The sequence below is a fragment of the Sceloporus occidentalis genome, unplaced genomic scaffold, assembly GCF_023333645.1.
Source record: "Sceloporus occidentalis isolate IW3139 unplaced genomic scaffold, rSceOcc1.0.p SCAF_2, whole genome shotgun sequence".
Classification (NCBI taxonomy): Eukaryota; Metazoa; Chordata; class Lepidosauria; order Squamata; family Phrynosomatidae; genus Sceloporus; species Sceloporus occidentalis.
In genome coordinates, this window is record NW_028316982.1 from 128,295,795 (window position 1) to 128,317,469 (window position 21,675).

Genomic DNA, 21,675 nt, shown 5'->3' on the forward strand with positions numbered 1-21,675 from the left:
GCCACGTGGTGGTGGTTGTTGTTGTGTAACTCCGTTTCCAACCTATGCTGACCTTGAGGTGAAGCTATTATGGGGCTTTCAGAATAGATTTATTTTATTTGCCATTCATTTCCCCTGATTCTCTGAGACTGATTTCCCAAGAGAGAAAGAACCCAGTGGGTTTCCATGGCCAAGCTGGGATGCATGGAGTGGGGTTTTCTGGCCATGTGGGAATTCAAACTCCCAGGCTCCCACTCCATCTCTCCCTTAGAGACAGGGCTAGTGTTGTTGTTGTTTGTGAACTGTTTCCTATGTGGGACACAAGGTTTGTTCAAATGGGGTGTGTGTGTGTGTGTGTGTTATTGTGGCCCCTTTCGAAGCTGAGAGAATGTGCCTTGCAAAGGAAACCCGGGGATTGGGGTGTGGGTGTGTTAATGTGGCTCCTTTTGAAGCTGGAAACTACAATTCCCAGCATTCCCTAGCAGCGAGCCAGGGCAGTTAAAGCAATCTCAAACTGGATTAACTCTGCAGTATGTTTTGTACCTTAGAGGGATTTTTTTGCCTTTGCCATTGCTTTCCCCTGAGGCTGAGAGAGTGTGATTTCCCCAAGGGGAAACCCAGTGGGATTTTATGGCCATGTGGGGATTCAAACTGACAGGCTCCGCCTCCCTCTACATCTCAGAGAGGCAGAGAAGGTTGTTGTTGTGTACCTGCAGGTCATTTCTGACAATGGCAACTCTAAGGTGAACCTGTCATGGAGTTTCCTTGGCAAAGTTTTTCATGATCCTTCCTGAGGCTGAGAGAGTGTGGCTTGCCCAAGATCACCAAATGGGTTTCTATGGATGAGCTTCAAACTCTGGTCTCCAGGCACACTACTCAAATCACTGAACCGTGCTGCCTGACTGTATCTTCTGTGCTTTTAAAATGCTTGTTGTTGTGTGCCTGCAAGCCGTTTCCAATTTATATCTATATCTATAGATATGTATGTATCTGTGGGTGGATGTGCATGTGTGTGAGAGAGAGTGCGTTATATATAAATAGATGTGTTGGTGTATATATGTGTATGTGTGGCATATATATATATATATATATGTATATGGATATGTATATGGATGGGTGTGGATGTATGCATGTGTGTTTCTGTGTATGTATATGTGTGGGTTGGCAGAAATGTGTGAGTGTATATATGAGTGGGTAGGAGTGTGTGTGTGTGTGTGTGTGTATAAATATATTGGGCAGACTGCTGCACTAAGTCCAAGGGGGAGCTGTAAAGGGCTGTTGTGTGCCTTCAAGTCCTTTCTGACCTATGTGTCAACCGTATACTGGGGGTTTTCTTGGCCATTTTCTTTAGAGGAGTTTTGCCCTTGCCATCCCTTGAGACTGAGACCAAGCAGGGATGAGAACGCTGGTCTACAAAGTTGTCCAGTGCTCAAAACACTATGCTGGCTCCTTTTTATCATCCTCTATTCTACATTGTAGAAATAATGCAATTTTTCAGTGCTGTAGTTCCAGCCTATGGGGTCCTGGGATTTGTAGTTTTACTTCAGCCTTCTCTGCAAAAGAGTGCTGGTGCTTCATAGAACTACCAATTCCAGGATTCTGTAGGATGGAGCCATGGCAGTTAAAGGGGTCTCAAACAACATTACTTCTACAGTGTAGTTGCAGCCTAGATTAGAGCCGCCGAATCGGTGGAATCTTACTTGTTCATTCAGTGATTTTTCTTTAGTTGGGAATAACCAACAGGAATTTATTTATTTGTATTTTACTTATTTTATTTGGTTTATATGTGGCTTTTCTGTCCAGGAGGCTATCCAAAAGATCCTCCATTTTGAGCAGGATTGTGGTTGTTTCTGACTTATTGCAATCCAAGGGGTTTTTTTTTGACAAGGTTTTATCAGAGGCTTTTTCTTCTTTTTGCTATGGCCAACATCTGAGGCTGAGAGCATGTGTTTTGCCTCTATTTTTGAGTGCTTTGAAGTCTTTCCCAACTTAGGACAACTCTAAGTTTCTTCAGAGGAAGTTTGCTGAAGGCTGAAAGAGCATGACTTGTGTGTGTGGTGCCTTCAAGTTGCTTCCAACTTATGGTGACCCTAAGGAGAAAATATTATGGGGTTTTCCTGGCAAGGTTCATCAGAGGTTTGCTACTGCTAGCCTCAGGCTGAGAGAGTTTGCCTTGGGGTTTTCCCTGGAAGTCCCACCCCCAGAGGGCAGGTGTCCCTCCCTTGGAAGGTGGAAGCCCCTCCTCAGAAGCCTTGCCCCCAGAAGGAAGAAGTTCCACCCCCAGAAGGAAGAAGTCCCACCCCCAGAAGGAGGAAGTCCCACCCCTGGCATCCAGTGCCACCCGGTGAAGAGATACCTCTGAGTTTGGGCACTCAGTTTCAAAAAGGTTTGCCATCACTGCTCTAGATCTTGGGAATAGATGTGCACATCATCCAGGTATACCAGCACCCACTTGAACAATAAATCATCATGTAACACTTGGTTCACCAGTCTCATAAAAAATCCTGGAACCTCCACTAGCCCAAGCGGCATCACTAGATATGTGCTCATCTTGTGCTCATGCCCCTCCAGGATCCTAACTTGGAAATACACATCTCTCAGATCCCCCTTGAGGGGAATGGGGTACTTATTGGTGTTGCATATATCATTCAATTTGCAGTAGTTGGTTACCAACCACAAAGTCCCATCTTTTTCCTGGAAGAAAACCAGTACTGCAGTTGTGGATGTTGAAGGACATATGAGGCCCCTCACTAGATTATTTTCATAGAATCCTAGAGTTGGAAGAAACCACAAGGGCCATCCAGTACAACCCCCTGCCATGCAGGAACTCTCAATCAAAGCATATCCAACAGATGGCCATCCTCTGTTTAAAGATCTCCAAGGAGGGAGACTCCATCACTCTCCGAGGAAGGAGTGTGTTTCACTGTTGAACAGCCCTTACTGTCAGGAAGCTCCTCCTAATGTTGAGGTGGAATCTCTTTTCCTGTAGTTTGCATCCATTGTTTCGGGTCCTGTTCTCTGGAACATCGGAAAACAAGTGTGCTCCTTCCTCAATATGACATCCCTTCGAATATTTAAACAGGGCTATCATATCAGTTCTTAACCTTCTTTTCTCCAGGCTAAACATCCCCAACTCCCTAAGCCGTTCTTCATAGGGCATGGTTTCAAGACCTTTCACAATTTTATTCACCCTCCTTTAGACATGCTCCAGTTTCTCAACATCCTTTTTGAATTATGACACAGGTCCAAAACACACTGCAGAAATATTCAATTTTGAGACTACTTTAACTACCCTGACACGAGGCAGCCATGGTTTCCGTCCCTGCTGCACCTTTCCCAGAGAAACTTCCTGTCTCAACCTCTGCCCCGATCTCCTCACTCTCCAGGACAGCCAGGTTCGACATCCGGACATCGACGGCTTGCCGCTGGTAACTTGGAGGCTTCGTCCCTAGCCTCGCTGCCACCCTCGGTACAGACAGTCATCTTGGCTGCCCAGAGATCTGCTACCCAGAAGTCCTACGCTTCAAAATGGAAGAGGTTCCTTTCGTTCCTCACTGAGAGAGAGCTCAGGTTACGACTCCGGTGGTGCTGGAGTTCCTGATGGTGCTTTTGGATTCGAGGCTGTGCCTCACATCCATTAAGTGCTACCTTTCTGCCATCTGTTCCCATTTCCAGTTTGATGAAAATGTCCTCTGGGAAACCATTGCTAATCTACTCCTGGCTGGTTGGAACAAGGATTTTCCAGAGGACCTGAGCGTATGACGTTGATTATATGGGAGGAGCCAATCCTATAGGTAACCTGGAGCCAAACCATATAGGATTTTAACACTTGGTGTCCTGGAATGTCTGTGTGTCATCAGTGTACTGATAGCATCCCACCCCATGTCTCCAGATTCTCTCCCAGCAGTTTCATGTAATGTTGAATAGCACTGGGGATAGATTAGTACCTTGTGGCATGCCATATAACAGCACCACCAACACTTCATACTTTGCCTGGAAACTAATTGGCAGCCAGTGTAGTGCCCTTTAAGTTCAGTGTCATGTGATCACTCCTGGATGTACCCATAATCAGTCTGGCTGCCCAGGCTAATGGTTGTTCCAGTTCAGACATCAGAATCATAGATTCATAGAGTTGGAAGAGACCACAAGGGCCATTCAGTCCAACCTCCTGCCATGCAGGAACTCTCAATCAAAACAGCCTGTTTAAAGACCTCCAAGGAAGGGGACTCCACCACTTTCCGAGGGAGTGTGTTCCACTGTCAAACTGCCCTGTCAGGAGGTTCCTCCTAATGTCTAGGTGGAATCTCTTTTCCTGTGACTTGTATCCATTGATAATAAGCACCTCTGTTTTCACCGGATTTAGTTTTCACATAATTATCTCTTCCAAGCTTTCATTCAGAGGAGCACACTATCCTTAGCTGAAGCTGTTTTTGAAGACATGGAGAAGTATATTTGGGTGTCATCAGTGTACTGATAGCATCCCACCCCATGCCTCCAGATTCTCTCCCAACAGTTTCATGTAGATGTTGAATAGCACTGGGGATAGATTAGTACCTTGTGGTATGCCATATAACAGCACCACCATCTGGAACCTGCCTGAGAGATAGGACTGAAAGCATTGCAACACAGTGCCTCCAATTTCCAACTCCTCCAGGCATTCCAGGACACCATGGTTGATGGTAGCGAATGTCGCCAACAGGTCCAAGAGCACAAATAGGAATGCACTGCCACTGTCAGTATTAAGATGGAGACCATTCATTCAGGAGACCATGGCAGCTTCCGTATCGTTCTGAAGCTGGTTTGAAATGGGCCAAGAAAGTGTGTGTCATAGCATTGGAAGTCCACTGTCTTCTCAATTACCTTGTCCAAAAAAAGGAAGATTCCTGTAATTATAAAGGTCCAGAGGATCCAGAAATGGCTTTTCCAGCAGTGGTCTAACCACTTCTTTTAAACAGGATGGAAAGTGCCCCTCCCTGAGAGATGATGATATTTTGTGTTTGAAGCCTAACTGCATCTTTTCCCTGGATGACCAGCAACAGGGATCAAGAAAGCAAGTTGTCTTCTTTACTTGTTCCAGCAGTTTGTACTAACCAACTAAAATTGATTCAGTGTAAGTCCACTCACAGTCCCTGGATAGCTCCTTATTGACCTCCATTCAAATGATGGCATTTAAGTCAGTTCTTATGTGAGGTTTTATCTGCAAAATGGTTCTTAAAAGTGTCTTAGTGAGCTACTGATGGTTCTAAGGTAGGCTTTGGAGGAAGGGTGCCTGAGTCACCCTGAACAGCTCAATTGGATGTGAATTTTCAGATGCAATATGTGCAGAAAAGAAAGCCTTCTTTGCTGCAGGTATTGCCACTTTATAGGAACAAATATGTTCTCTATAGCATGTCTTGTCGCACATAAGTTTTCAGGTATCTGAGTTCTAGTCATCATTCTTCTTCTTTTAGTTCCCTGAGAGTCTCTGTATACCAAGGAGCTTGTTTGTAAATTGGTTGTACAAGATGTTTGGGGATGGCCATGTCAATAGCCCTGGTTAGATTCTGGTTCAACCAGAGCTTCAACAGTCATCAGTAATGTCAGCCATATAAGGCTTCTTGGAATCTCAAGGGATCTATTAGCCTTCGCGGGCAGACCATTTTAATAGGTCCTTCACACCTGTAGGGCCAGATTGCTGCTGTGACGCTAGCCAAGACCAGAAAATGATCTGTCCGTGACAACATGGAGGCATCAGTCACCTCCACCCACAGATCTATATATTCTGAGCTGAAGACCACATCAAGGATGTGACCTGCCAAATGTGTAGGCCCTCAAACCAACTGGGAAACCCATGTGTCATGGGTACCATAAACACCTGAACTGCAGCTGACAAGCTATTCTCCGATGGTATATAAGTTGCTCAGAAATTGTTGGGGGACTCCAACAACTGCTTCGAGGCCAGTGAGCTCAACTAGGAAGTCTGATAGGCAGAGCGGTGGATGGAACTAACAGAATCACCAGTTTATCCCTAGTTTTCAGGCTCTGGTATATACAGTCAATATGGCTCAGCTCCCTGACAGGTACTCTGGCCTTTGTAAACCATAGCTACCCTACTCACCCCAGAAACCAGGTTTGAATTCCTGTTCAGCCATGAAAACCCACTGGATGACCTTGGGCAAGTCATGCTCTCTCAACCTTAGAGAAAGGGAATGGCAAAACACTGAATAAATATTCCTAAGAAAAGCCTAGAATAGGATTGTCATAAGCCAGTGTCAGCATGAAGGCATGTTATTATCAATTGTTTTTCTCTTTTCATATTTCTGATTGAAGATATTTGGATTAGAAGCCTAAGAGAATACATAGAGTTGGAAGAAACCACAAGAGCCATCCAATACAACCCCACTCTGCCATGCAGGAATACACCATCAAAGCACTCCTGACAGATGGCCATCCAGCCTCTGTTTAAAAACTGCCAAAGGAGACTCCACACTTTCTGAGGCAGCATGTTCCACTTTCAAACGGCTCTTATCATCACGAAGGTATTTCCAATGTTTAGGTGGGAATCTCTTTTCCTGTAGTTTGAATCTATTGCTCTGGGTACCAGTCTCTGAAGCAGCAGAAAAGCTTGCTCCATCTTCAATAATATTCCTTTGAATATTTAAATATGTTTATTGGGTCACTTTTTAACCTTCTCTTCTCCAGGTTAAACATGCCCAGCTCCCCAAGTTGCTCCTCATAGGGCATAGTTTCCAGACCTTTCAACATTTTTGTTGCCTTCTTCTGGACACGCTCCAGCTTGTCAGCATCCTTCTTGAATTGTGGTGTTCAGAACTGGACACAATATTTCAGGTGAGGCCTGACCAAAGCAGAATAGAGTTGTACTATCACTTTCGTCCACCTATACTGCTATTGTTGCAGATCAGAATTGCATTGGCTTTCTTAGCTGCCACATCACATTGCTGACTCATGTTCAGCCTGTGGTCCACAGGCATATGCTGTTCTCTAACTGGTGTATGCTGATATATATATATATATATATATATATATATATATATATATATAGTGTGTGTGTGTGAGAGAGAGAGAGAGAGAGAGAACTTTCGTATATATATATGCGTATATATATATTTCGTATATATATATGTAAAGAAATACCTCAAAAAGGGAACAATTATTTGCAAAAAATCTAATAGAAAACAGTAATAGAAACTAAAAATAAATTTCAGAGGTAATGGGCTTTTTTCTCCTACAACATTTTTATATACGTAATAGGCATTTATCTAGGGCAGACAGTCATTGTTCTTTTGAAGAATCACCAATTAACTTATTTTAATTTGATTTTGAAAGGTTTTTATTATGCAAATACAATCTTAAAAATTGGGCACAAATTTTAATATCAGCTTACAGGTGGACCTAGGTCATATATCACTTTGTTTAGCTGAAGTTAAACAGGAAATAGGACTTTCTTTCAGAGCTTCCCACAATTTAGCACACTGTATGTTTCTTCTATTCCTCATATTTTTATTCCCTGATAGAATACTACTACAATAAAACAAAAACTCTGAAGAAAACCAAATATCCTTCACGTGGAAAAGACCATGTTGAATGCATGTGGGGTACACTCAGCTTTGTCCTCTAAATTATAGGATACCTTCTCATGCCACACTTAATTCAAGGAGGCAGTCAGCTCTCCCCACAGCATTTCAGTTTAAAAGTTAATCACATCTTTCAAGTACTATTTAAAAACATGGATGGTGACTACAATTTCAAAACCTATGCCAAATGTATACACGTTAATTAGTTGGAAATCAATAGACCTCCAACTGGGAAATACTGGGGATAATTGTTTTACTCCTAACAGTTCAAGTGTTGTCATTATCACTGGAGAGTAAACCTGGTTTTTCCTGGAAGTTTTTGAACTTGGCATGCCACAGCTCATGATCAGTGCAGTTACAGCAGTATGCCCTGCTGTGATTGGCTCAGTGGATTAAAATGTTTCCCCTAAACCCATTCTTGCACATGTGTAAAATATGTGTCCTTTCCTGACTCTATTCACAACTTATCTACAGGCAGCAGAAACTGCAGTTTAATACAATTTACATTCCACCTTCTTCCACTTGTTTCTTTGTCTTCTCTTAGCCTTCAATGTGGTCATTCTTCTAGCAGTTCTTTTCATCTTCTTTTCTGCAAAGTTCTCCCCAATATGGTCTGAACAGAACAATTGTCCACTTAAGTTAGAATCAAGCACTTCGTCATCTTGATGATCTTTGCAAAAAGAGTTTGGACAGAAGTGGCAAAAGGCAACAGAAAGCTTGCCACACACATCACAGTGATGCCAAGGACATTCCCATTTTCCTGCCATGAGAAAAGAATAGAGTGAGTCCAGAAATATTTGCATAAAATACATCACTCTTACTGAACTGTATAAGACTGTATAATATTAACAGTGGTTTGGAAAATGAGAGCAACTCTAATGTGGTTTCTTCTTTCATGCCAGGTTAATTATCAAAACAACAACAACAACCTTAGTTTACATTCCTTTGAAGAAATATCAGTTATACTTAAACTATGTCATATGTAATTACTCATTACACATCACTTCAAGTAACAGGCACAACTAATAAAACAGTACCATCCCATAGAGTTGGAAGGATAAATAATCATAACCCGTAACTATGGGGTTTTTTGGATGGTCATCTGTATGCAGCAACACCTGTAGGTCTTCTACATGTCCTAAACCCTGATTGGAATGTTGTAGACATGAGAAAAGTTTTGGTGGGAGGCAGCCTCATCCTCAAAGAGCACACTAAAAAGGCATTGCTGCTGCTCAATTCTTAACAACTGCTACTGATGAACCAAGTGGAAGAACCTTGTGAGAAGCATCTATAGCGAGGAGGGAGGGAAGGATATGTGACTGTATTGATTGTACAGTCAGCCCTTCTTATACACAGATTTTTTTATACATGGATTCAAGCATCCATGGTTTGAAAATGTTCCAAAAAAGTATAAATTTCAAATATCAAACCTTGATTTTCCATTTTTTATAAGGGACACCATTTTACTATGTCATTATATTTAATGGAACTTGAGCATCCACAGATTTTGTTATCCACAGGGGATCTTGGAACCAAATCCCAGCGTATAACAATATATAATATAATAATAATATAGATTTATTTCTAGTCCACCCAATCACGAAGAATCCGGGCGGGTTACAACAATAAAACACATCAAGTTAACAAGGGTCCACTGTAATGGGGTGTGTATGTGTCACACTGATGATAGCAATAAGTTTACGAGAACTGCTCACTGTAACAAGTCTAGTGCGAGAACAAATTGCTGCCTGCCAAGAAGAACCCCATGGATGAAAGCTGCGATAGCAACAACTGCCCTGGTTGAAGTGCCCCAAGTTAGTGATGACAATGACAATTTATCCAGCTTGTAATACAGCACCCCCCTAGGGAAAACTGAGATTACATGGAAAAGGTTCATTTCATGCCTTCCTAAAACTGGGAACACTTCTGCAAATTATGGAATGGGAACATACACTCAACATAGAAGGCAACAGGCAATGGACATCCTTAGGTAAGAAGCTATGTTCAAAGGTGAGATATGTTGGACAATCTTGACAACAACTAAGAATGTCAACTTCAACATTAAAAGTTTAAGCTGGAGGTTTGGAACCAGCTGACTGAACATTACAAAGAGGAATGGATATTGCAGATTGTCTCAAGAGAAGAAGAGGTAGGATATTTGAGAAGGTGATGGTGCTCAAGACATGAGACAGGCTAAGTCAGGAACAAGAAGGGGAACATAGAGTGTACCCCCTCCCCCATAGTGTCAAGTTGGAGACTGTGTGGTTTCAGCAACGACCCCGAGTCCTGGAGTTAGAAAGTCAAGTCCACAGGCATTGGTGGTGTCGAGAATGCCTGTTATAGCATGAAGTGAGTATCGGTAGGCATCGTGGTATAGAATCATAGAGTTCGAAGAGACTATAAGGGCCATCCAGTCCAACCTCCTGCCATGCAAGAACTCAAATCAAAGCATCCCTGACAGATGGCCACCCAGCCTCTGTTTAAAAACCTCCTAAGAAGTAGACTCCATCACTCACTGAGGGAGTGTGTTCCATTCTTACTGTCAGGATGTTCCTCCTAATGTTGAAGTGGGATCTCTTTTGCTGTAGTTTGCATCCATTGTTCCAAGTCCTATTTTCTGGAGCAGCAGAAAATAAACTTGCTCCATCTTCAATATGACATCCCTTCAAATATTAAACAAGGCTATCATATCAACTCTTAACCTTCTCTTCTCCAGGCTAAACATACCCAGCTCCCTAAGTCTCTCCTCATAAGGCATGGCTTCTAGACCCTTCACCATTTTGGTTGCCTCCTCTGGACATGCTTCAGCTTTTCAATATCCTTTTTGAATTATAGTGCTCAGAACTGGACACAGTATTCTAGGTGAGAACTGACCAAGGCAGAATAGAGTGGCACTATTACTTCACTTGATCTAGACATTATATGTCTATTGATGCACAGCCTAGAATTGCATTAGTCTTTTTAGTTGCCGTGTCACATTGTTGATTCATGTTCAACTTGTGGTCTACTAGGATTCCTAGATCCCTTTTACATGTTGTCTCCTTAAGCCAGGTGCCCCCAATCATGCATTTCATTTTCCCCCCTCAGTTTTGTACTTTACCTTTCTCTGTGTTGAAATTCATTTTGTTATTCACATACAGACACACATACAAATCCACTTAAGGGTTGCATTGCCTAATCCACATTTTACTAGTTTGTTTGCAAGAATGTCATGGGGGAACTTGTCAAAAGCCTTACTAAAATCAGGATATGCAATATGCACAGCATTTCCTTCATCTACCAGTATGGTAAGTAATCTCTAGATGGTTCATGCCAAGTATAGTAATAGACAATGGGCGTGTCAGATTTGAACAATATTTGCTGATCTCAAACTAGGATAGGTACTGTAATGATCAGGATCAAGATTGGCGGGACCAAGAGTGAAAGCGCCAGGTCTGGGATCAGGACTAAATTGTTAGTTTGTACTAGATCAGAATTGAGATCAAGACCAACCCAGGCGAGAAGGAGAGTGCTGATGCATGCCCGATCGAGAGAGACCAAATTCAAGAGCCAGATTCCTGGGACCAAGAATGTGAGACACACAGTGTGGACTAGGGACAATGGTTTGAGAATGGGACCTTGTCATTGTGGTGGAGGTAGTGGATGTGAAGGTTGATGGTCTGGAAGTTGCAACTGCTAGATATACTGCTCAGATTGATCAGACTGGGAGTGTGCCATTTGAGGCTCCTCCAAAACCAGTTGGTCATTGCTTGTGGCTCTCTCTGAAATTGTAATCGGAGAGGCCAGACTGGATGAGTACAAGCAGTGTCTTGGTATTGGTAATGATGTGGATGCTGGCTGGGGGAGTGATATGAAGGTGGATTTTTGTGGGTCTTTTTTGCCTTCTTTTTTGCTTGAGCCTAGGCGTCTATAGCTGATCATTTGTGGGTCTAGCAGATTTAGTCGAATGAGAAGAGGAGTGATTGGGGGTCATGGGTGTAGTAATTTCTGGAGCATCCTGACACAAAGATGCAGGGAACTAGTTGGCCACTGAAAATGTAGAAGGCAGCTGTACCACTGAAAGAACTGAGCATTACTTATAAATTGATGCAGACACGGTGTGAAGCAGATGGTCATTAACATTGTCAAATATAAATAAAGCTCAGTAAACATATGTTGCTTAGTAAGCTTATGTTTCTGGGGTAGGTAAGGGAGAGCAGCATTAATAAAATAAGCACATAACTAGCTGAGTAGCATTCTCAGTGAGGGTGCCATGAGAACTCCTTCCTATTAGTCACAACCTATCTAAATTCTGAAAGACCGGAAAGACACAGTAACATTTAGGGTAGGAGCACAGCTTCCATCCCTATCAGGTTTTAACGATTAACAACTGGTATAAGGCAGCAGGAGGCAGCAGTAGAAAAAAGTTGAGAGAAATAGAGAAATGAGGGCGCACGTCAGCAGACTAAAAGGAAATAACAAAACAGTAAAGTGATAGAGACAAACAAGGCTGTCAATGACCTCCCAGAGGACCTTCTCAGCTGTTGCTCCCAGATAGTGGAATGGCCTGCTGGACGAGATCCGTCATATTACTACTGTAAACAGCTTTTAAAAGCTATAAAGACGGATCTCTTCCGGCAGGCCTTTCCTGAATAGTTCTCTGGCCGTCGGAAGGAAAATCTGACTGCTGACCTCCGACTTTACCACAGTTATTGTATTGTTTTTTAAAGTATGTTTTATGTTTTTAATTCCACACTGTTTAATTGTATTTTAAGGGGGGATGGATTGAGGGTTTGGACTGTATATTTTAACTTTGTAAGCCACCCTGATTGCTTTTTGTAGAGAGGTGGGATATAAATAAATATTATTATTATTATTATTATTGAAATACTATAGTAAAAGACGGTAAAAGATCTGCTATAGATCTAGTCTTGAGTCTTAATAAGGTCATAATGATCCCTTGCCTTGTCTGGCCAGCAACAGGAGAAAGTCCATCCATGGATGGCTCCTTCTCCATTGACAGAGACTAGTAGGCAGGGTAATTAGACCTAGCAAAATATTTAGCCTTCACAGTCCCTGCTAGTAATCTAGCACCTGGATCTGTACATAGTTGAATTTTCTGAGAAGTTAAAAAAAAAAAAGCAGACACAATTATAATGTAACCTAGTCTGCAGATTTCAGAGTATGTATAAATGATGCACTAACTCTCTGTCCTAGCTGTACCCACAGATGTCATCAAAGCCTCCAGTGACAAAGAATCTGTTCTACAACTGTTACAATTGATGAAGTTCCTGCTGTTTCTTTTGTTTCTAACTGGACAACGACATATCGGGATCTTTTACAGCAATTCCTTAGTATTTCCAAGTCCAAAGAAATATATAAACTCTTGCAAGATTTGTTACTAGATTGTTGTTTTTGTGGGGGTACAATTAGGTAAAGTTGAATATTCTTGGCAAAAATTGCCAAGATCTAGAGATTACCAAAGGATCAATAATTATTGTTAGTAACTTAATGAGCTTACTAAATTATGCCTGATCTTTACTCACCAAAAGGGCGCTTTACTAAATCAAGGCAAGAGAGATGGTATGCCTTCGTACAAGATTTTCTGTCACATAATACAAGCTGGCCTCCATCACCACAACGGAAACAGTAATCCTCAGATTTCTTCCTTGCTTTGCTCTTTGTTTTACGCCTCCTTGTTCTTCTTTTGGTCTTCTTTCCTTTCTCCTCTGAGGCATTAGAAGATGAATTCTATATATATATGTATATATATACACACAAATATAAATATAATGTAAAATGACAGATTCTCAAATCAAGAGGTGAGCAAAAATGAAGTACTGTCCCTTATATTTATAAGATGCAGACCTCCAGTTTTCAGTCCTAAGATGAGACCACCATGGGTAGCAGTCTCGCAAACATTTTCTGATTTTAAAAAGTGTTTAGCAAACTAGCCAGTGTGATACTAGAGACTCAGTCAGACAAGATAGATGCTAGATGGCAGTTTCTGTGACCACAATTGTGTGTATATGTTTGGTCTGGAATTGATAACCTTTCCTCATCAACAGGAAGCAACAGTTAGGAGTACCGTATATACTCAGGACAGATTTCACTCTTGCCTTTCACCTGGGGAATGTTCATTTTTAATAAGAGTTAATGTGCAGTACTTACATTGACCTAGGGATAACGTTGACTCAGGTTTTCTGGGTCAATTTTTCACTAAAATTTCTAGACTTGTACATGAGTATACAACATTTAAATCTAGTGAAAAAGCTACAGGCTTTTATATCTGGAAAGATCAACACATCCATTTGAACATCTGACACTGTAACGTAATTACCACAGACATGTATTGGAAGAGAGGTTTGGTACAGGTTTCGTACAGAATATGGCAGTCTGTCTTTTATCACAAGTAGATTCCAAGGAAACTACATATATACCTCAACTGACAAAATAGCTGTGTTCCTGACTTCTTTAACAGAAAATTTGGTACCAGAGGCTAAAATAACATAGGAAGAATAGGGATAGTCCTACACCACAAAAAAAGAGCAATTTAACAGCCTCACCAACTTTTAAATCCAAAACTAACAATATGCACAGGTAAAATGAAGCAATCAGACCAGGGAACCCTTGCATAAGTGAATGAAAACACTTTGAACTTTAAGGCTTTTCTCAAAATCCAGGAATTACCTTTTCTTTCATCAGGCTACTCTTTTTATAATTTCCACTTTTGGTAGCCAAAGACAGAGATCTATGTATTTTTAAAAAATATGCTGGGTTGGCTGCTAAGGCAGGCTCAGTAAAGGGCTCTGGAGGCATCTGCTCTTTACCTTCGCTGTTGCAGGCTAATACATACAGCTACTATAGGATCAGCTAGAGCAGAATCACACTTTTTTCCTACTTTATTGCATTGTTTACTGTAGATGTGCTGCTGCAACACCATCCTAAAAGTTTACATTTCTCCTGCCTCCTTTAACAAGCCTACCAATGCCAATGATGCTGAAAAACTTCCCGCCAAGACAAGCAAGAAAAGGATGGGGCTGGTCATGTGCAAAACAACTGTGGAAAAAGGAGCTTCTTTCAGAGGTTTTATTAACTTTGGCTCCATACAGACAGGCCAAAATAAAGCTGCTTCGGGCCACTTTGGAGGTATGCTGTTTAAATTATGTATGCGATCTAAGAGTCCGGAAGCTACACAAAAGCTGTGCTCCAGTCCTTAGGACACAAGCATAATTTAAACAGCATAACTCCAAAGTGGCCCGAAGCAGCTTTATTTTGGCCTGTCTGTATGGGGGCTAAGTATGTCTGTATAAGATTAGATCCTTAATCAAATCCATGAAGTAGCAATTCAACCTGATTTTTATGACATTGTATGAAAATCTAAACTAAGGTCCTGTGGGCTTTGGCCTGATATCATGAAGCTGTCTGTATAATTTCAAAAGCCCTCTGAAGTGCTTAGTTCAGATCTCTGCAAGCAAGTTCCACTCCTTCCCCAGCAGTCTGCTAGGTGTAAAGGAAGAAAGAGGGAGAGGATATGGGGAGGGGAAAAGGAGGAATAAAAGGGGTCACCTCACTTATTTTGGGCTCTGCTCTTCCCAGCTTTACACACACACACACATAGGACATTGGCATGCTACAAAATGACATGTCAGATACCAGCACTATCTTTATTTCTATGAAGGCAGTTACTAGTCTCTGAGCAATAATAATCAGGGAATTAGAGTACAAAGCTATAATTTCAAAAAGCAGCTTTGTGCTTTGAAGCACAGTCTCTAGGGTTTCCCTATATTGAAGCTCCAGGGGAAGTTACTTTTCTTTTCTCTAAAAATGAACTTCACTAGTTTTTCTTCTGGAAAATGATTTTTGTGATATGGAAGCTGTTTTCTGAGAGTATATATAATACTAACTTCAAAAATGGAGGGTTGGTCTCAACATTTGAAAATTGTGCTCACTTGCCTATATAAGGCAGGGACCTCAAGCTAAGCTATACCATGTAAGATAAAGCATGCAATGAAGCACATTTACAGCGCTTTATAAATAAAGGTTAATATAATAACATCGTGGTTATGAAACTACATTTTCAGGAGAAAGATGAACAAATAATTGATGTGGAAACCAAGCTCCTTCTTTAAGAAAATCTTTAAGAAATTTGAATTTTGAAATTGGTTTGCACTCTTTTCTTCTAATAGTATTTGAGGGTTGCTGAGTGTATCTGAAGTTATTGGCAATTGCTAATTGTCTGTCAGTTCAGTTGTATACCACCATGAGAACTTGAATTAGATATAGAAACCGAAGAAATGTTCAATGCATTGCACTCTCTATGTACCTTTGGTCTGTCTCCAAGAAAGCCACTACAGTTTGGAGCACCACATTTACACACAGTTTTTTCATTCCCAAGACAGTCAAGATTGTAATTAAATGTCAGTTCTGTTCCTGAGTAGAGGAAAACAAGAAAGAGATTATGGTAATTTATCATTAAAAAATAAAACATCAATACATTAACTACAGGATTCCCCCTGTATCTACACAGTGGATATGTAAGACCAAATAAGCTGTGAGAAAGCTAGAAAAAGTAGCAGCCCAGATGTCAGAAACTGTACTTGTTGCAGCTTCTGTGTTTTCCTCGGTGCCAACTTCAAGTCATTTCTCATGCTGGGTGCACAGGAGGAAATGAGCCACAGTAAGGATTTTGTAATTTTAAAAGCTAGCATGTACCTGTTGGAATATCACGCACAGCAAATAACCCCACACGAGTGTCACCATGTACTGTCCATTTCAGAGTCTCACAATTTGGCTGGCAGCTGTGATTCATAAAACGAGAATAATTTCCTTTGGGTCCAGCATCAATTATGCGGTCCTAAGAATCAGGAGTGAAACAAAATGAAAGTTCATTAATGTAACATTATTTAAACATGACTGTTCTAACAGAAATACACAACCAATCTTGCAAGTTTTGTTTATAGTTTTTCACTCCAATACAATACGTATACAGGTAAATATTTTAACTAGCTTGCACACTGAAGCCTTGATGGAAGGCACCAAACTATTATAAGAGAGAAAGGGAATTACACTCCATGAAGCATGCTTCCAAAGATATTTGAGACTGTGTAGCTAACTACGGACATTACTTTTCTCAGCTATTGCATTTAGTATAAAATGCTTTTTATACATACAAAACAAGTGATGAAAATAACTTTACATTATTTAGTTTCTGTACAAATTTTAAAGATTTATGTTACCTGCCTTGATCATTAAGGATAGCGCGGGCTATACATCTAAACAAAATAACCACAGGAGGGGAGATTTTCTGTATTCTTGAAAGAAACATAACTTTATAATAAAAAGGAAATTCTGGTAATTTATATTATTTGTTATGATTGGTTAAATTAAGGTTTTGAAAATTAATGTTTTGGCAAGGCTCATAGAGCTGTCCAAAATTTTGACAGCCAAAAACAAAGGTGGAAGAACGTAGGCAACAAGTATTTGGAATGAAAATAGAATAAAGAGGAAAATCATCAGGCTTAAAGTGCAGCAGAAGGAATGGATAAATATAGTCGGCCCTCTTTAGCCACCAGTTCCTTATCCACACATTCAACCAGCCATAGCTTGAAAATATATATATAAATTCCAAAAAGCAAATCTTAATTTATCATTTTATACAAAATACACTGTGACTCCACACTGGCTACCAGAGGTGGGGAAGACAGCTCTTGATTGGAGAGCCATATGAGATAAGCGACACAAGACTTCACAGCATGATTCACTCTTTAATCAGGAATAAGGCAAGGGCAGGCAGCAGCTTTACCCCCTCCCCTTTTCCCTGTAAAGTGTTCCTGTCATGCACCTCTCTGAAGGCAAGTGCCTCTTCTGCCAATCAAGTCAGTTTCAGGGTGGTGCCATGCCACTTTCCAGCCAATACTTTTTTGGAACTCTTCCAGTTGTCTTTCTCCAAACATTTATATCTGCATCCACTCCCCTAGTGTATCACATTCTGGGGACTTCACTATCTCTGGAGGTGTCTGGGCAACATACCATGGAGGGCCTGGAAGCCTTGGCATTGTCTTTGGGAGTCCTTGCTTTGGACAGGAGCTGTAGTTCTCGCTCATCCTGGCTGGCTCCCAGATAAGTGTTTCTTGCCCACCTCTCTCTGAGCTTGCCTTTTCTGCCTCAATACTCAGGCTCCACCTGTCAGCCTTTCCTTCCCTCCTCTCCTGGGCTGCTATCTCCCTCCAAGCCTCTCAACATCCTTTCTTCCAGCTGCTTTGCCCCTTTTTTTCCCTTGTCCAACCTTCACTCTCCCTTTCACCATTCTTCCTTCCAGCTGTTGGGTCTGGCTTCACTCACCTGTCTGCCTTTCCCTCTCCAGACTCTTTTCCTGTTTTTATTTTTTTTCACTTCCCTTGGTTGGCATCTTGTCTCTTCTCCTCTCTCAGGTCCCGCCCCTCCTTGTAATCTATCTTCTTCCCTTTTTAAGCTTTCTTCCTCGGTGTCTGTTTTGCTCCTTCCTTTTCCCCACATTCTACCTCCAGCTCTCAATTCTTCCAGACTTAGTGTTGTGAGTTATATGGCCTCTCCCAGCCCCCTGGTGCCCAGTTCTTCCTGGTAAGCTGTGTCTAGTGAGGGAGAAAGGCGATGGCCCCCCCCACTGTTTCATGCCTCCCCTGTCACAAACACCTTTTTTACTATGCCATCATATTTAACCACTGGTTTAGGTAACCACGGGTGGCCTTAGAACCAAAGGATACCAAGGGCCCACTGTACCAGAGTATCAGTGATACTACTAAAACTACTATGTAGATCAGGTGTGGCAACTGTGGTAGGTTCAGAAGCCAATGCTCTGCCCTAAGAGCCCTGGGGGTCAACCCCCCCCCCCAAAAAAAAAACACCCAAGAAACAAAACCCAAAGTAGCATAAGTCCACTTTTGATACCACCTCTGGTTTAGTAAAACAGGCATCTTTGATATTACAATGTACATTAAAGCCCTGCAATATATCTAAAAGGTGAACTGTTGCTCCAGAAGAGTCAGTTCTCCTTTTTGGATGGAAAAACAATGATTTGGGGGGGGCGGGATCCTGGAACTATAGGACCAAACTCTCAGATCTTTAGGTTTATCTCCTTTGCTAGGTAGTAGCCCAGGGACAGCCTGAGAAACAGAGCCCATAAGGCAGTAGGCAATGCTCTGAAAAATTGTAGCTTCTGTTGTGATTTGGTTGAGGCACACTTAGATGAATACTGAAAGACTGCTATATGGGCTTCTGTTGTAAAGTTCAAACAATTTAGTCATGTCAGAGGAGCAGAGAGTGAAGGAAGCATTAGCACCTCCTGCCCTCCCCATTTTTCCAAAGGCACTGAAATTAGGCTATTAGGCTGAGAAAGCTTCTTTCACTGACTAAAGTAAACATTTACAGTAAGTACTGATTTTATTTATCCAGGTCAAAAATGAGATCCAAATTAAGATATGTTAAAATACGGTACCTTATCAATAGTGAGCATATAAAAGTGTGTGATGTCATTTTCATGAGCATATTTGATTCTTGCCATACATTCTTCTTCATCAATTAACTCACCAACATATTCATTCACAAATTCACCCTGAAAAAGAGACATACTGTTGCAAAACTATATAATATTTCTCAGAAGTATTCTGTTGACAGCTGGAATAGATGAAAGAGAGATGGCCTTACAGACTGATTTTTAAAAATACATGCAGTATTATCTATCTGGGAAATTCTTTGATACAGTTTAATTAACCTAAGCCAGATTCTTATCTGAATCCATTTTAATAGTTTGCTTAATATAGTGGGACCTTGGTATCTGCTGGAGTTTGGTTCTAGGATCCCCCGTGGATGCCAAAATCCATGGATGCTCAAGTCCCATTCAATATAATGGCAAGTAAAATGGTATGCCTTATATAAAATGGCAAAATCAAGCTTTGCTTTTTAGAATTTCTGTATTTTTTAAATATTTTCAAACAGTGGATGCTTGAATCCATGGATAAAAAATCCATGGATAAGGAGGGCCGACTGTACTTTATAACCTTGTAACGTATATCACTTGCTTTAACTTACACAGCTCTAAACATTGTGGTCTGAAGAAGACAAATATCTGAAGAAGACAAACTACTCCACTTAAAAAAGCATCAAAACTCTAGGACCTTGTAGAAAACCAATTTTCCTATCCACCCACCAAATCTTGCCAACAGATATTTATGATCATACAATGACAGGCTGCTTTTCATCCTGTCTGGGTGGTGAAAGCCTTTACAGGTCATAGGTGACCAAACTGGGAATTCTGGAGGCCAATTTCCTCCCATAATGCTTGCTGCACCATTTTCTTATGAGAAATTGCAGATATCCTCCTCCACATTAAAAATGCTTCTTAAAACTTCCAAGGAGCATGGTTCTACATTTTGTGTCTGTAGAAATGTGAAGGGTAATCATGCTCTGGGCTCACATAAATAGGCAGTTAGGGTGCACAGAGTGTGTGGGCCACATGTTGCCCATATACAAGAAGATACCCAGGAACCCCTCTGATCAAGAGTGTGGTGCTGTAAGAACTCTTCCATAAACTGATCCAGCTTTCTTAATGCTTACCTTTTTAATGTCTCTCTTTGCAATCAAGCCCCATCCTTTGCCATCAGTCTTTATGATCTTTGTTTCAGGGTACTGGCGTTTAGTAAAGCATTGGTTTTGGCAGCTGTCTCCAGCTGGACACACTTGTGGGTGACATTCATACATCAACATCCGGTTTAGACATTCAGAATCAAAACCACAGGGGTTTTCATCAGAGGGTTTGCAGTTGCATTTGGGAATCTCAGAAATGTCAGCAGTATACACTTGAACCTTTCCAACAGGTTTATTTACCTGAATATGAAATAAGAAATGTAAAGCAATCAATGGATATTACTCCTTAGAAAAGTAAGGAATCTACCAAAAGCAACATTTTCCTTAAAAATTACAGAATATTTTCTCTCTTGCAAAACTATTTGAAGAACAAATAGTCTGTTGTGATTCAGCAGTGCAATAGAATGGTTAATGAGTGAAATGTTAAAATTACATATACATTATACTTATATCTTGCTCTTTTTTCTATGGATCTAACTAAGGTGTGCATACAGTTAATTCTTTTTAGCACTGCAGGTGCCTCATAAGACAAGTTAAAGTAAGAGATTTGAATAGGCCCCAAATCATACAAATGATCTTCATGTGTTCATTTAGAAATCTGATCCTAGTTCTCCCCAGTCCAATTCCAAGACCGCCTATTACTCGATAATGGCTCTCTGTAAACATTCCCATTTACAAATGGTAAGTTTTAATGTAGTTTTAGCCTTGACATATTGCTTTCTAAAAACAGATATTTTCAGATTTATATCTGAATGAACGTTGGCATACAATGTGTTAAATTTAAAATCCACTGAGATTTTTTGTGCACAATTCATGCTAACTTTCTCACAAATTTTAGGTGACAAATCAATGTGAATAAATTGCCTCCAAAGACATGGAACAAGGTTTCTAAACTAGATAGAAGAGATGGACAGGTTGCTTACCTGTAATAGTATTTCTTTGAGTGGTCATCTGTGAATTCACACAAATGGGTTAATCTGCACCTGAGCAGCAAAATTCGGAAACTTCTAGAATCTCTAGGTAAAACTTAGTTTGCAACTTTTTGGCGGTAGCTCTGCCCACCCTTTAAAAAACCCCTGTTGGTCCTGCTCTTCCTCAATTCTGAATATGCTTGCGCAAAAGCGACAGCAGAGCTAGCCAATGAGAAGGACACTAAGGGGAGAATGTGTGGGATTTGTGTGAACTCACAGATGATCATTCAAAGAAATACTGTTACAAGTAAGCAACTTATCCTTTTTCTTCATAGTCTCTGCGAATCACACAAATGGGTTAGACTGACAAACTTCAGTCAGTGGAGGAGGGAGTGTCGTGACATCAGTAGTAAGGTTCAAACAAGTTGTATTTAGTGAACAACAATAAACTTATGAACCAAAGTGTATTTGGACTGTCACATTCATTTTGTGTCATAGTCTTTTGTTTCAAGTAAAAAGGCACATGTGGAACCACAGGTAATGCATTTGCATGCAAATAACCAAAAAATCAAATTGTAGTTGTCAAGATCACTCATTGAGTGTGAATG

The 21,675-nt window shown here is 40.9% G+C and overlaps 1 protein-coding gene across 5 annotated transcripts in view; it reads right to left on the reverse strand.

The window, feature by feature from the left end:
- Positions 1-7,311: 7,311 nt before the first annotated feature.
- Positions 7,312-21,675, reverse strand: part of NSD2 (nuclear receptor binding SET domain protein 2) — a 158,159-nt gene continuing 143,795 nt past the window's right edge. For 4 of the 5 annotated variants that reach the window (XM_089510936.1, XM_089510935.1, XM_089510934.1 and 1 more), the window contains 6 exons: positions 20,127-20,396; positions 19,009-19,125; positions 16,248-16,389; positions 15,859-15,965; positions 13,079-13,283; positions 7,312-8,313 (listed from right to left, as the gene is read on the reverse strand). In XM_089510936.1, the coding sequence (XP_089367062.1) occupies positions 8,045-8,313; positions 13,079-13,283; positions 15,859-15,965; positions 16,248-16,389; positions 19,009-19,125; positions 20,127-20,396 (1,110 nt within the window). In that variant the 3' untranslated portion in view covers positions 7,312-8,044. The remainder of the gene's footprint in view (positions 8,314-13,078; positions 13,284-15,858; positions 15,966-16,247; positions 16,390-19,008; positions 19,126-20,126; positions 20,397-21,675) is intronic. The other variant, XM_089510937.1, reaches the window with a different exon arrangement.